General features: G+C 41.3%; 1 protein-coding gene across 11 annotated transcripts in view; it reads right to left on the bottom strand.

Moving 5' to 3' along the window:
• Positions 1–461: 461 nt before the first annotated feature.
• Positions 462–17,047, bottom strand: part of RNF144B (ring finger protein 144B) — a 203,031-nt gene continuing 186,445 nt past the window's right edge. For all 11 annotated transcript variants that reach the window (XM_051832579.3, XM_008274113.5, XM_051832575.3 and 8 more), the window contains 4 exons: positions 13,493–13,697; positions 11,408–11,552; positions 5,140–5,229; positions 462–3,999 (listed from right to left, as the gene is read on the bottom strand). In XM_051832579.3, the coding sequence (XP_051688539.2) occupies positions 3,859–3,999; positions 5,140–5,229; positions 11,408–11,552; positions 13,493–13,697 (581 nt within the window). In that variant the 3' untranslated portion in view covers positions 462–3,858. The remainder of the gene's footprint in view (positions 4,000–5,139; positions 5,230–11,407; positions 11,553–13,492; positions 13,698–17,047) is intronic.

The raw sequence follows: 17,047 nt of genomic DNA, 5'->3' as shown, positions 1-17,047 counted from the left end.
TGCCTTGAATACTAATCAAATGGAAACGACCTTAAGTTAAAACTGTAACGTAAATCTTTTCTTTTAAAATCATACCAAGGAAACACATTCTTCTAAGAGACTTCTGGAAGAAAAGGACCGGCCTTAAAGAACATCTAATCCAACCCTCATTTTACAGAACTAATGGCTTTGACATCTGGCAGCATTTCTTATTAGAATGATCAAAGATCTGTATGGTTGGTTATTTCTCTGGATAGTGATCAATTGTTGTGCCCTGGCAGCGTGGAATATCACACACACAATAAGAAAGTCTGCAACAAGTAAATGCATTGCCCCAGTTTTTTTAAGAAATGAAGTAACAAGAGTTATTCCCATAGACGGCATTGCAATTTACAGTTTAAATCTGGAATTTGGTTGATTCTTAGAGGACAAAATTCAAAGTGTCTAGAACTGTGCAGCACAACAAAGGTTCACACACATGATTTCCTGCTCACATTTATTGGGGCCAGAGAGACTAAAACAGGTTTCTTCCCCCCCAAAAAAAATTGAAAAAAAAAATAATACAATAGCAATTTCTTAATAACATAACAAAACTTCCTGGATCATGAATCAACATGAGATGTAACAGTCTATGGATCTCGATTGTGACATCTTTATAAAATGTCATTCATTGAAGGCATTCTGAAATTATCCTTGAAGCTACTATACATGTACACATAATTCTACGCACATGAAGGCATCCATTCGTGAACAAAAAGAAAAATATTCTAGAAGAACCATGTAGGGGAGGCTAAAAGGTAATTCAGATTTAGGTTCAGAATGATTTTTAAGAGAAACTTTGGGGTTTGAAGAAATAGTGATTTACAATCAAATAAACATGTAGATTTTCCAACCTGGATAGCTAATGTTTTTGTGATGCAGGCTACAAGAAAATTCACACTGTGGACTACGTGTTTCTCAAAGGCCTCTTTCAAAGTACAGATTTCAAGTCCAAAGCAAATACCCAGAGCAGGTACAAATAGAACGCCGAAGATTCTAACATACGCTTCCACATGGCCTGCCTTCCCACTCCCCTATCTAATGACAAGAGAAGAATTCCTAGAAGGGGCACTGGCTAAATGTTATGCCATTATATCCTGTAATTTTTCTGGATGGTAGGTTATTACATCCAGATTACATTTTAGCGATGGATTTTTTTTTTTAATTTCTATCTCAAATGGATTGTACTACTCTAAACACACACAAAAATGGCTGTGTCACAGCATCTAACATTCTTAGGTAAGTCCATATTTCTTTCTTAGACAGAAAGAAAATCGCTAGGAAAGGATAAAGCTGGCAGACAGAGGAAGGAGTCAAGGTCAAACCCTTTCACTGGTCAGTTACCTAACAGGAAAACACCAGCCCCTGCTAACCAAGTTGTCAGCTCACTCCTTGGTAAACAAAGTCTCCAGATTGGCTTGTATCACCCCCTTTGATGCACCAGAGATGTCTGTGTTTAACCTACCAACCTGTGCCAGTTGCTTCTGAAAACCTCACACACACTTAGCTATTTAAGGAAGAAGTCTCTATTTTTCAGGCATTTTTCAACATTGAAAAAAATCAAATCCAGTTATTTCAAATCAGTTTGACAAACAAACCCCGCTCTTGAGCCCTGGCTAAAAAAGTAGCTCATTCCGTTGTAATATTTCTGTGAGAAGACAAATTCCTTCAGGTTTACCAAGGAAATAGCACAGGTATTTTCTTCCACCTTTTAATCCAACTTTAGGAGCTCTTCCACTGAGCATACAGCATTTCTGGTGACTTGAAATCAGTCCCCATTTAAAAATTCTTAGTGCACGAGAGAGATTTTACTAACAGAAGAGGACATTGCCACTATGGACATTCTTGTTATAAAAATTCAATTTCAGTTGAGTTCCGGTGATCCCCTGAGCAATTATCGACGCCTTTTACCTATACTGAGGCAGTAGGCTACGTGTAAGACAAAACAAATTCACACTTTAAATATATTTACATTTATGTGTATCCCAATATGAAATACTCTGATAGAGCAAGGGTTTCTTTTTCTGAAGTGTTTAGAAATTTAAAAACAGACAATTATTGAGAAATTTCTAATAAATGATTAAAAATGATTTGGGTTGGCTGTCATTCAAAAGTTTTCCCAGAGTTCTCATCTAGGTTCACATACATCAGATATCAATGAATACGTGCGAATGGAAGTTCCATAAATAGACATATCCTCACTTGGGAAACTCCCATTACAGAGGCATAGCATCAGCCTTTAATAACAGGTACAGGATAGCAGCATCTGAGTAATCCAGTTACCCAGTTATCTCAGACAGTATCATAGATCCTGAAGATTCCTGATAGGATAGCCTGGCTTCAAACAAAGCTCCCTGTTAACATTTAGTACAGTTCTCATGAAGCACCGGGCACAATGCTAATGACCATTATACAATCCTGTTATTGGAGAAAAAGGTTTTGCCTCTTCAACACCCATCTATTCAAGTCTGACTAATGGTCTAATGGGAAAAATAAGTCACAAATGAGGTGATATAAATCAAAACTGTTTAAGAGATATAAAACATTTTCATTTTATTTGTTAAACATTTTTGTTGTTTTATCAGTGCCTGTACACACAGCACTAAATTATCAAGAACAGAGCTGCTCTGACTTATGTATGAAAACATGTAAATAACTTGATTATCAATGAATATTTTTATAAATAGACATACTATGATATTGTTCTAGGTACTATTTTAAAAGATTAATATTTCTGAGTCTATACCCTTGGGTAAGATACGAACTTGCAACCAAAATTCACATATATAATATGCAAAATATCTTAAGCTTGATTTATATTAAGCTATTTTAGTCACAGGATAGAATGAATTTGTGTTTATTATTGAGTATATCCATGCAGGTCCAATTGGTAGAAATTCTAGATAGGCTGCAAGTCATATGGATTCCAGATGGACTTTAACATGTATTTTCGTGGTACACTTTTAAGTCTAATTTCAGATCTGTTGGGAACACAGAGCCTGAGAAAGACCCCTGGTATCTATCAGGGAGATTTTGAGTCTTTACCACTAGATCCACATTTCATATAAAGCAATTTTGTAGACCACAAGTCCAGGCTGTAAAAGACAAGTTGGCCCCAGGAAAGTTCTTTTTCGCTGAGGGAGAGACCCTAAATTAGACCATGCTGTTTCACATGCTGCAACCTGATTACTGAGGAAAAGACAACACCCTCTTGCACAGCAGTTTCTCCTGCCTGAAGCTGAGATCAGACAAGGAGAAAGCTATTGTGCTTCTGCCAGGTCACTGCGGGAACGCTGGGAACGGCACAGCCAGTAGCACAAAGCCATTGACTCCTAAGATAAGCAGGCTGCTTCCAGCTCTCATGAAAATTCTCTGTTCTGCAGTCCATCCTTCCCCTCCTACACCAGGCTTCCCTCAGGTGTCTCATGGTGGTCAAATCAAGACAGAAGAGAATGGGGTTTCTGTTATCATATGTGTTACCAACCACAACTCATTTATTACATCGAATGGCAGGCTCCTTGAATTGGCTGGAAGTTGAACAGTTCAGTGGGATCCTGTAGATGAGAAAATGATATGTGTGTTCTTCCCAATCTCCCCAAAGTGCCCAACATGCTCCACAGACACAGCCTGAATTGTAGAGCCTGGTTCTTGTTACACGGAACACTTGCACCCAGGACTTGGCCTTTGTCAATGCCGAAGGCTGGCAGGCAAGTTCAAAGTCTGGACACAGAGGCACTTCCAAAGTTTGGCAAGGAGACAAGGTCACTACGTAGGGCTTTATCGCTGTGTGCTATGTCATATAACGCAGACATTTGTGGCACATGGACATAATAGAGATCCTTAGGTTGTGGACAGGTCGTGCTTTTTCTTCTTGCCCCGACATGACTTGCAGACGCAACAGATGATGCAGGGTGAGGCCAGGAGTAACAAGGGTGAAGTCACCAAGGCAATGATGCCCAATCCTACGAGAATCCCCACCACCTAGAAATTTAAAAGAAAAGCATGTTTCAGCAGTTAAATCTTCCTACATGTGTATTTATTCCAACTGCACCATCTGCTATGGATTGTGCCCTCCAAATTAATATGCCAAAACCAAATCCCCAGTGTGATTTTGGAGATAAGGTCTTTGGAGATGAATTAAATTATAAGGGTAGGGTCCTCATGATGTGATTAGTGGCCCTATGGAAGAGATGTGCCTTGAAGGTCACCACATTGTTTTCCATGTGAATTGTGACTCCTGGGAATCAGCTATGTAGCCTTGAACCTGAACACAATCAAATAGCTCCAATAAACATTTCCTTATATCAAAAAAAAAAAAAAAAAAAAAAAAAGAAGAAGAAGAAGAGATGTTTGAGAGCTTGTTTCCTTTCTCCCTGTTCTTCATCAAGGGAGGACCCAACAAAAAATGGACATCTTTGAAGCAGGAAGAGAGCCCTTGAATTTCTGCTGTCTAAATCATTCAAGCAGCCTGAATAAATAAGACATCATTTGGAGCATATAAAAGTTATATCTATGGGATCTTTTCACTAGCACCCCAGCACTGGCCCAAAATGGGTACAAACCAGGGAGACACAAAAAAATCAAAATCGAGGGTGAGAGCAAACCAAATGCTAACTCCAGCTCTGTCTCAAGCTCAATCTACTCAGAAGCCATTGCTGTTGGCACTTTCTCTACCTGAGTTGCCTCTATATTCTCACAGGGATGTTAATGATTGCTGGGATGTTAGCACTGACTCCCTCAAAAGAACTGTGGCCTTTGATAAATATAAAAATAAACCATGACTCCCTTTGAACCTACCACACAAACACACAATGGCAGGTACAGAGGGTTCTAAGTCCCAGCAGGGGCTCATGGGACTGTCCAGCGCTGCCTCTGATAGGCATCATTATTAAGCATTACAGCGATTTAGGGGTCATTCCATCGAATGTCAAGGGGAAAGAGGTCTGCTGTGATTCTGTAGGTCACTGTTATCTGCATGGAGACTTTGGCAGTTGCCCCATTACTTCTCCCTATCACAGCCCAGAACATCCCAGACAGGCATGGATGGGAAGGGAAGAGAGTGACGAGGATGAATGGGTGGGCTCCTTGTTTGTCTCATGCTCCCTTCAAGTTCAGGATTACCTGTGTTCGGTTCCACATCACTGATGCTCTCGAGTGACCGAGTTTATTCCTGCATGGCCCTTTGTCATAATGTCTGAGGAAAATGTCATTCTGAAAAACAGAAAGGTTTCAGTAAATGTGTGGTTTTGGATCGACTGATGGATACAAGCCACATCATACCATGTAATGGAAACGAAGTCTCTCTCTGGGGATGTTAATAGCTCTCTCCAGGAATTCCAGGCCCATAATCTTTAGAATATATAATCTTTAGAATATAGTGTTGTAAATCACTGAATGAAAACAGATAATAATAAGACTCTCGTTTAAATATTTATCTATTTATTTAAAGTCAGAGTTACAGAGAGAGGGAGAGAGAGAGAAAGAGACAGAGAGAAATCTTCCATCTGCTGGTTCACTCCTCCAGATGGCTGGAACAGCCAGAGCTGAGGCATGCTAAAGCTAGGAGCCAGGAGCCTCATCTGGGTCTCCCACATGGGTGGCAGGGGCCCAAACACTTGGGCCATCTTCCTCTGCTTTTCCTAGGTACATCAGCAGAGAGTTGGATCAGAAGTAGAGTAGCAGGGACTCAAACCAATATCCATATGGGATGCTGGAGTCACAAGCAGGGGCTTTACTTGCTACATCACAATGCCAACCTCTCAATAAGACTCTTGATCGATTCTACTCAAGACATCAATGAACTGATTGATTTTCCTAGAAAGGTAATCATGGGCCCTAGCAGAGGTATAACACAGGATAGGAAGACTTTGAGCAAAAGGCTGTGGTAGCAAACCAAGTGAGAGTGGCTGAGGGAAGGATGGAGAGGAGGATGGCACAGTCACGAGATGAGAGGGTAACCAGATGGAGAAACAGAGAGAAGAAATCACAGCTGAGAGGAAGGTTGCTGGGCAGAAAGGAGGTGGTGGCTTTGTCAAGAGAAGTGACAACACAGAGAGGGGTTTTGCTTGGACAAGCTGAACTTGAGACAGTTGATATCTCCAAGCAGCAGCACTTTTCAAAAGGTAACTCATTATACAGATTTTACAGATCTGGATGTTGGGAAAAAGACTTGAGCTTTCATGTCCCTGACGCAGAAGAAACCACGGAGGCAAATGAGATTATCCAGGAAGAGGTGTAGACTGAGAAGCCGAGAATCTTTCAAACGTTTAAAAATAGGTCAGGGCCGGCGCCACGGCTCAAGAGGCTAATTCTCCGCCTGCGGCGCCGGCACCCAGGGTTCTAGTCCCGGTCGGGGCGCCGGATTCTGTCCCGGTTGCCCCTCTTCCAGGCCAGCTCTTTGCTGTGGCCTGGGAAGGCAGTGGAGGATGACCCAAGTCCTTGGGCCCCGCACCCCATGGGAGACCAGGAGAAGCACCTGGCTCCTGCCTTCGGATCAGCGAGGTATGGCGGCCATTGGAGGGTGAACCAATGACAAAAGGAAGACCTTTCTCTCTGTCTCTCTCTCTCACTGTCCACTCTGCCGCAGTAAGAAACAACGAAATCCAGTCATTTGCAACAAAATGGAGGAATCTGGAACACATCATGCTGAGTGAAATAAGCCAGTCCCAAAGGGACAAATACCATATGTTCTCCCTGATCGGTGACAACTGACTGAACACCAAAAAAGAAACCTCCTGAAGTGAAATGGACACTATGAGAAACGGTGACTTGATCAGCATAGCTCTGACTGTTAATGAACAACTTAATACATTATCCCTCTTAGTAGTTTTTTTTTTTTTTGTCTGTTCTACTTAATATGACTGGTTTAATTCTGTAATTAATACACAGTTATTCTTAAGTGTTGAAATTTAACTGAAATGTGATCCCTGTTAAACATAAGAGTGGGGATAAGAGAGGGAAGAGATGTACAGTTTGGGACATGCTCAGGCTGACTTGCCCCAAATGGTAGAGTTAGAAACATACCAGGGGACTCCAATTTAATCCCATCAAGGTGGCATGTACCAATGCCATCTCACTAGTCCAAGTGATCAATCTCAGTTCACAATTGATCATAATGAAAGGACTAAGAGTCAAAGGGAGCACATAAACAAGTCTAGTACCTGCTAATACTAACCGATAGAATAAATAAAGGGGAGAGTGATCCAACATGGGAAGCGAGATACTCAGCAGACTCATAGAATGGCGGATGTTCTAAACAGCACTCTGGCCTCAGAATCAGCCCTAAAGGCATTCGGATCTGGCTGAAAAGCCCATGAGGGTATTTCAGGCATGGAAAGCCAAGACACTCTGACAAAAAAAAAAAAGAAAAGAAAAAAAAAAACCACCTAAATGAAAGATCTCTGTGAGTGAGATCCCAGTGGAAAGAACAGGTCTTCAAAGAAGGAGGTACCTTTCTCTGAAGGGAGGAGAGAACCTCCACTTTGACTATGACCTTGTCTAAACAAGATAAGAGTCGGAGAACTCAAGGGGCTTCCATAGCCTTGGAAACTCATGACTGGTGCATAGGGAGATTACTGATGCCATAAACAGGAGTGTCAATTTGTAAAGTCAACAACAGGAGTCACTGTGCACTTACTCCTCATGTAGGATCTCTGTCCTTAATGTGCTGTACATTGAGCCTTAATGCTATAACGAGTACTCAAACAGTACATTTCACTTTGTGTTTCTATGTGGGTGCAAACTGTTGAAATCTTTACTTAATGTATACTAAACTGATCTTCTGTTAAAAAAGAAAAGAAGAAATTAGCAATTCCCAACTTGACTCTCACTGGGATTAAACATGACAATAGGTCTGATCTGATTTCATCATCATTTAAAAAATCATCTATTATTTTTCACTTTATGTTTCTGTGTGGGAGCAAACTGTTGAAATATTTACTTAATGTATGCTAAACTGATCTTCTGTATATAAAGAGAATCAAAAATGAATCTTGATGTGAATAGAAGGGGTGAGGGAGTGGGAAAGGGGAGGGTTGCGGGTGGGAGGGACGTTATGGGGGGGAAGCCATTGTAATCCATAAGCCGTACTTTGGAAATTTATATTCATTAAATAAAAGTTAAAAAAAAAAAAAGAATAGCTCAGAGAAGACCTGGAGAGGGAACTGAGATATGGCCATGGAGACCAAAGAAAAACCAGCAGAGGCTGCATCACTGAAACGGGGGGAGGCCATGCAGCAAAAGAACTATGCAAGGTGGGGACGGCAGCATCTACTGGGTTTCACCAGTAAGAAATTACTCAAGATCCTGGAGAGAAAATATAGGCAGGAAGTGGCAGGGTGGCAATCTGAGTGCACTACAGTGATTGGCAGGGGAGGGGATGTCAACAGCAAGAGGTAACCAGGATTCACTGAAGCTTGGCTTCCAAACCAAGGAGAAAAATAGAGGGGCAGGGAGGAGAAGATGTAGGCTGGAGAAAAGCTTGCTCATTTTATTCACTGACTTGTTTTAAATGAGAGAACAGAAATAGAAGTCACAGGTGAGACAAGATCATTGGCAGGGACAAGTGTGTGAGGCTACAAGTGGGAACAGGAGTCCAAAGAAGATTAGCAATACCCTGTCCATGGCCGGCGCCGCGGCTCACTAGGCTAATCCTCCGCCTAGCGGCACTGGCACACCGGGTTCTAGTCCCGGTCGGGGCGCCGGATTCTGTCCCGGTTGCCCCTCTTCCAGGCCAGCCCTCTGCTGTGGCCAGGGAGTGCAGTGGAGGATGGCCCAGGTGCTTGGGCCCCGCACCCCATGGGAGACCAGGAAAAGCACCTGGCTCCTGGCTCCTGCCATCGGATCAGTGCGGTGTGCCGGCCACAGCGCGCCAGCCGCGGCGGCCATTGGAAGGTGAACCAACGGCAAAGGAAGACCTTTCTCTCTGTCTCTCTCTCTCACTGTCCACTCTGCCTGTCAAAAAAAAAAAAAAAAAAAAAAAAAAAAAAAAAGCAATACCCTGTCCTGGCAGGGCTGAGCATCAAGGCAGGAACAAACTCAATACCCCAGCAACACTCAGAATCTTGGTATCTATCACAGAGTTGGATTTTAGACCACCATCCCTCTCCTGGCCCTGTGCTCTCCACATCCCTAAAAACAGAGATCAGTGCCACTCTGTGACATAGAACATTTGTCTACAGAACAAGATCATTACCAGCAAGTCAGTAGCCCTGGAGAAAACAGACAGAATGGGATCTCATTAGACAGTGAGGAGAGAAAGATGCTGCAGTGTTTGAAATCTGTGTCTCCAGCCACTGAACATCTGCACCACTTCATTTGGAGAACCAGAGCAGCACAGCAAGAGAACAGCGTGTTCTCAGCTAGCACTGGCCTCCAAACGTATTTCAGCTAAGGGATGTAGATCTGCTGCACACATTTAGTCTTATATTCTTGCCTTCTAAGGAGAACCTCATGGGTTCGGCCTCCATGTGGATATGAATCCAATTAACACTCTGGTTAAATAAATCTGAAGGAAAACAACAAAGATTTCTTTTTTTCATAATGCACGTATGCCATACACTCTGAAATCCTTATCCATAATATTGCTGATTTAGAATTATAATAGGCCTCAAATATCAAATATAACTATTACACAAGAGGCTATGATAAATCCAAAACAAAAATTTAAAGGAAAATATTTCCTTCAATGTGAGCTGCTGTACTTCTAGCATGCAAAATGACCATCTTCTTCTCCCCACTTGGTATTTCTTCTTGAAAGACTATCATCAAAATTCTTAACTTTTATTTGCTGTTTTATGCATTTGAAAGAAAGAGAGAGAGAGAGAGAATTTCCCATCCATTGGTTCACTCTCCAAATGCCAGCAACAGATGGGTTTGGGCTAGGCTGAAGCCAGGAGCCGGGAACTCAGTCCAGGTCTCCCACTTGGGTGGCAAGGACTCAAGCACTTGAGCCATCACCTGCTGCCTTCCAGGGTGCACATTAGCAGGCAGCTGGAATTAGGAGCAGATCTAGGAGTTGAATCCAGGTGCCACAATATAGGATGCAGGTGTCCCGGGTAGATCTTAACCGCTACACCCAACATCTCCTCCTGATTAAAATTCTTATTCTAATAATGTACTATATACTGTATAACAAAGTGGAAGAAAGGAGCTCCAATCACAAAGAAAAAAATAAGAAATGGGGATGCTAATGGCCCAATCTGATCAATTTATGCTGATATCTATGTTGAAATATTGCACTATACCCCATAAAATATTCAAGTATTAACATGTCAATCAAAAATCTTAAAAAGTAAAAAACGTTTTACAAAGATTCTTATTCATAGATATCACCCTAAACCTCCATCATGAAGAGTAAAAGAGGGAACAATAATTTGGCTAACTCCCTTGATTTTCTAAGGGAATATTGACCAAACAGTAGCAGTACTGTGTCATGCCAGTAAATGAGATTTAGTTAAGAAACACTACTGATGTGAACAGGTGTTTTCCTTAAATTATAAAAGAGGAAAACAACCTAACTGTGGGAGGCAGACCAATCCCCATGCCTAAGAACTAGTCCCCAGAACCTGAAAACTGGTTACCTTACATTAGCAAAAGACATTTTGAAAGTGTGAAGATAAATTAAAGGCCTTGAGATGGGGAAGACTAAGCTATACTATCTAAATGGTGCCATCTCATTATAAGGGTGTTCAAAGGCAGAGACTCAGAAAAAGTGTCAGCGAGATACAATGCTGTTGGCACTGAGATGGAGGAAGGAGCCACAGCCAAGAAGGGTGGGCAGCCTAGAAAAGATGGAAAAGGCAAGGAAACAGATTCTCCCCAGGGCCTCCACAAACAAATGCAGTCCTGCCCAACAGCGTGGGACTCCTGTCAGACTTGCCGTGCACAGAACTGTAGGGTAACAGATCTGTGTTGAGCCGTGGAGTTCGTGATAATTTGTTACAATAGCAATAGAAAACTAATCCACTAATATTCCTTTACATAAAGGTATTGGGCAATACCCCCCTTGCCTTTAAAGCCAAGGTGATATACTTAAGCTAATTAAAAAGAGTGTGTGTAAAAACCTAAAGTAGTAGAAGAAAGGAACTCCAAGCCCCTAGTCATAAAGTACCTTCAAAGAAGGAGAAATGTTGATTACCCTGATTGGATCAGTACACACTGTATTCCTGTATTGAAATATCACACAGTAGTCCCTAAGTACCTACAATTCTTAATAAAATAATTAAAACCAATCAAATATCAGACTCACAAGGTCTGGCAAAGAAAAAAAATCCTTTTGCAGGACACAAATAAGCTGATCACTTTAAAAGGAAAACCTGTGGGATAGCGGCTGTGGTGCAGATGCAGTCAAGGAAAGCTAGGTGCGAAACCCCTTACAGGTGGAACTTACGTCCAGGTTCTGGAGACAATACCAGCAGAATGTGTGCTTGCAGTTCTTGCACATCATCTGAGCACAGCCTTCGTTGCGTTCGATATAAACCCGGCAGACTGGGCATTGCTTAATGGGGGCTTCCGCATCTGTCCCAAAGAGGGCTCTAGAAACAACACGGGTGAGAAATTGCATGCAATTGACAATCATCAGCTGAATCCCCAGGGCTTCTGATAGTAACGAATGCACCCTCAGTTATCAATGCTTACGTCACTTCCAAAGCAAGGGTTGAGGGTAAAAATAGGGAAGACGTAGATTACTAGCTGTCCAGATAACTCAAAGCAGGAAAGAAAATGTATTTATTCTGGCTGTGAGAAAAATTACATCATTATACTTTCCACAGTTGATTTAACTCATTCTATTGCCAAATTAATATTTCATTTCCCAAGCATACATTGTCTGGATAAGAAGTGCAAGGAGTCAGCTCCACAGCAGGGATACAAGCTTACGATCCAAATTGGGCATAGATCATGAATCTAATGATCTGCTCATTAAACAAGTGGGAGAATGGTCTTAGTAAGCAATACTATAAAATAAATGTCCAATATTGTTGAAAAGACCTGCAAGTGAGCAGCCAGTACAGACTCACCCCAAAAAGGACATAAGAAAACAAAAAGGTAGCATACATTGAGATGGGGTCAAGGGACAGGGGAGCCACAGCACTGGATTACACATTAGCCACTGTTTATCAAAACCCCCACCCAGCACACAGCAACACTTGGTTCTCAAAGTATCAAATCCATGATTGGACTTCATACAGACACTAACCCTAAATAGTGGTGGGACAGGTACTATTCCAATGCTTTTTCTTCCATGGGGAAACAGTTTCACAGACACTGAATGACTTGTATGAGGAGACCCAGACACCAAGTGACAATGTCAGAACTCAACTCTTCCTTCCCTGTGAGTTCTTCATATTGCCCTGCGACACCCAGGTTGCTGACTGTTGTAGCAGTAAAAATGTCAAAAGCGCTGGTTTGAGCCTGGCTAAGGCCTGCTATGTGTATTGGATCTTTTTTTCCTTTTGTTTGGCAAGAGATTCAAGCACAGTGTCTAAGCCAGGTAGCATTACTATTTCTAGAGACTGCTCTGCACACTCTAAGAGCACAAAGTGATTGAGCCAACTGGACCATGACACTGGAAATCTGTTCCTGCTGATGCAGGACAGCCATAGCCTCAAGCAAAGCAAGGGACCGAACACAAAGGTCCCTCACTCTGTCTGGGCCCTACTGCTGCTATAAAAACACTGGGTACTGAAAGACACAGATTTAATTGCTTCTCCTCATAACAAATCTCAACTTTGGCACCATAGTTTCAGTGCACAGAGAATGACAAGAGAACCTCTCTCACCTAAGGATTGACGCCTCTAATTTCTATTACTGTTCACTTGTTTCTATTGCTATGATGTGCATATCTCATGGGCTGGCAATTTAGTCAAGGAAGAAAAGAAGTCAGGTCTCATTTTGCAAGCAGGAAGAACAAAATACAAGACTATCTCTAGAACTCTCAAAAAATGAAATTAAAACATAAGTGTATTAGGGGACCAAAAAAAAAAAGGTTGAAATCCATGCATATGGAAAGGTATTCAAAATGTTCATGGAGGATATGTAATATGACAAAATTATGCATATTTTCTAAATTTTTTCTGCACCAGAATAACTACCTTTAATTCCATTTTCCATGACCTCTTTGACATACCTTTGTATACCAATGCAATAAATAGCTGTGGACAAGCCCTAACATGCTCCTGAGAACCAGTGGAGCATGGGACCTCTCTACCTAAAAGAGCAAAGAGCAAACAAAATTCCTACAGTTGTATCTGGAAGATTCTTCTGGGGTTGATAACTAAAATTCTTTTTAGAAATGCATTTTTGGGGTTATTCTTTGTTAGCAGTTTGCTGATTCTGAGGCACTTCTCTGGGAATTTTCACAATAAAATAACCAATCTCCAAACACCATCACAATGTAACAACTTCCCCAAGCAACACATTTCAAGTTTCTAAACACATTAGTGAATAATCCCAGGGACAAAGTTCCATTTCTTACCCATGCTCTGTTGGCAGGACAATAGGTTGACTGTCTCTACAGGCGACATCTGCATGCCAAGCATCCTTGCAACAGGAGCAAAATTTCAGGTGGCAAGAAGGGCATTCCACCAGCACAGGCTGTCCTGGGTCACCTGATGCAATGGGACACACGGTCTGGCAGTCCGCAACAGGGCACCATGTCCGGTAGGGGTCCAGGTGAACTTCTAAAGCATAAAGAACAAAAATGTGGTCTTTCATTCGTTTGAGGCTTTCTCCTCTTCATTTACTCTGTGGTATAGACTAATATTTATGGAAGTATATTACAACCATGGGCCAAGATTTCTACTACTAGGTTTCATAATAGAATGAATATGAATCTCCAATCCACAAGGTCACTCAGCCCTGTCACTTTCTCAAAGCAGGTACTAACGGAATGGGTCACCATTGCTTTTATGAACAGGTAAGAAAACAAAATTTGCAACTCTTTTGGAATCTTTGAGCACTCAAAATGGGCAAAAAGAATCTTAAGTCTCCTCTACAATTATTTGGAAACTCTCTTGGAAGAAAACTGGTTATGAAGAAATAGGTAGTGAGATTTGTTTCACTGGATAGCAGAAAACTGAAGCACAAGAATCAGGTAAATTAGGGAACAAATGTCTCTGGTGTGGCTTAGCCAAGAAGCCAGATTACCCCTCAATTTGGGTATTATGCTGTCCTACTAATATACAGTGAGAGACAGTTTGTAACTTTCATGGACCATGAAATGACAAGCAGCCAGTCGCACCACACTGGCTAGGTCCAAATGGCACCCAGGAAGGAAGATTAGGTTAGAGGGTGGACAGCTATCTATTCAATTGTTTAAAATCTTGCTTAGTTTTCTACACAACAATAGACTCCATGTTCCTTGCATATAATATTACCTTTAAGTGAACATAAAAAACACTGTTATTCCAAGGCTGCAGACACCATTTTTAAAATTGAACCAATGTGTTTTGCATATTTTGAACTGATAAGATTCTAGTTTTAAACCTCCTATGTTTCATGATTCCTAGAAATTTATATAAAGGAGTCAAACAAATCCAAAGAGTGTTGCATTAAAGAAATCAAGGTATTAAGTAGGAGCTAAGTTTTTAAAGGTAATAATTTCACAAATTCAATGTTGGGGGAAAAATCTGAAATATTCCAGTAAACACCGTCTCCATTCATGTCTGATGCAGAATATGAAGTAATTGGATCTTTCCTTATTATAATTTTCCATTCAAAAAAAGCATACTGAAGTATGTTATCTAATAATTCTGAAGAGTGCAGTTGGAATAGGATGGATCCTTGACACAAATATAACAAGAAAGAGGAATCTTAGGATTCGTAATCCTTACACTCCAGGAGAGATAAACCCTCAAGGATCCCTAAAACTTAAGTCAAGAGGATAGTGACACACATAGGCTCGAAAGTCCTGGCCTTTTGTTTCTACACTATTTAATACTTTCTTCTAAACACTTAAAATTGTTTCACAATACTAAGCCCAAAGAAACAAATGCTGGTACGTAACTTAGAGCTAAGGACTCCCATATCCACTATAACTTACCACCCATCAGACGTCTTTTAGAAGTTTGATGGAAAAAAAAGAAGAAAGAGGAGAAGGGAAGTGAAGACATAGCTAAAATTTATAACATCCTTAGTGATCAAAAGGAATGAAAAGATACAAGAACGCACTTGTCCTTATAACTCTAGTCAATTAAAATTACTGAGTAGAGATTCTGACTTGTTACTCTCAGCCTATTATTTCAGGCAACTGCAGTGGCACAACAGAAGAAACCATAAAGATATGACGATGAATTTTGATACACTGGTATAAAGAATCTCAGTGTGCAATATAGCTGTGACACACGGTCGAGTTAACTGCAAATGGGAGGGCAGAGTCTGGGTCACAGAAAACAGTGATCTGTGCTTTGCACCATTATGATCGTCCATAAAAGACCATGCAAAGGAGTGCAGAGGAATGGGAGGAAAGGAGACACAATAGCTTTCTACATGTTTTCTTCATCAGAAGTCTTGTTCTTTAGAGATGGCATACAGAGCTTAATTATGACCCACAGTGGAGTCGCTGGGACACAGATCTTTCATCCCAACCCCTTTCAACTTTCCTTGCTGAGAATACCCATCAATCACTACAGTCTAAATATTCCAGAGACTGGCTTTCCCAGGATCCCATGCAGCTAAGACTTGGCTATGTGACATGATTCTGGCCAACGGGAAGCAAGGGAAGGTTCATCAAGGGGCTTCTGGGGCAGGATCCTCCATTGTTTGTCTGCCTGGGAACATGATTGTGTGAAGTGGTGATGCTTGAATTACCACAACAATCTAGGAACTCTGAGGAAAAGCTAAGTGTCTCAGGAAATGCTCTCGCTGTTTAAGCCTTTTGTTGGTCAGGTCTTCTGTTCCTTGCAGCTTAAGCATAAGCAAGCAACCCGTTCAAACAAAAGCTGTTTCTCCTAGGCAATAGGTATTTTATCAAAGAGATTAAGGTGTCATGCCCAAGACGGCCTTTAAAGCCTTCCAAACCAATGATTTTATCATTCTATATTTGAAGCCCATGGGAACATATGTAGGTAAATAGAAGTAAGATTACATCTACTATCTTGTACTAAGCCTCTTGTAGCATAATCATGTGTATATACTTTTGGGGCCAGTGTTGTGACATAGCAGGTAAAGCTGCCCTTGTGATGCTAGCACCCTGTGTGGGCACTGGTTCATGTCCCAGCAGCTCTACTTCCAATCTAACTCCCTGCTAATGGCCTGGGAAAAGCAGTAGAAACTGACCAAAGTGCTTGGGCCCCTGCCACCCACATGGGAGACCTAGATGAAGCTCTTGGCTCCTGGCTTCAGCCTGGCACAGTCCTAGCCATTGCACATATCTGGGGAGGGAACCAGCAGATGGAAGACTTCTCTTTCTCTCTGCCTCTCCCTCTCTCTGTAACTCTGAATTTCAAATAAATAAATCTTTTATATATATATACATATATATATAAAATTTTTATGTATTTATTTGAAACAGAGAGAGAAATATAGACCAATATTTTTTGTCCACCAGTTCACTCCACAAATGCCCACAACAGCCAGGGCTGGCCCAAGAAGATGCCAAGAATAGGAAACTCCATTGAAATCTCCCACATGGTTGGCAGGGACACAAATATTTGAGTTATCACATGTCACCTCCCAGGTGCACATTCGTAGGAAGCTGGAATCAGAAGCAAAGCCAGGACTCAAACTCAAGCATCCCAGTATGGAAAGCGGGTATCCCAAGTGGCATCTCAATTGCCATAACAAATGTTCGTCTTGTATTGGAGGGTGAACCAACGGCAAAGGAAGACCTTTCTCTCTGTCTCTCTCTCACTGTCCACTCTGCCTGTCAAAAAATAAAAAAAGAAAAAAAAGAAAAAAAGAAAAAAAAAGTTCATATACTGTGCCAGATCTATAAGGTTTTTATGCAGGTTGAGCACACAATAATGCCCCATATAGTTCATCACTGTGTAGCTTAAAAAAATAAGATATATCAATATAGCAACACGGAAAG

Source organism: Oryctolagus cuniculus, chromosome 5, assembly GCF_051225735.1.
Source record: "Oryctolagus cuniculus isolate XC-2025 breed Fujian yellow rabbit chromosome 5, ASM5122573v1, whole genome shotgun sequence".
Taxonomy (NCBI): Eukaryota; Metazoa; Chordata; class Mammalia; order Lagomorpha; family Leporidae; genus Oryctolagus; species Oryctolagus cuniculus.
This window is presented reverse-complemented; position numbering and strand designations above follow the sequence as displayed.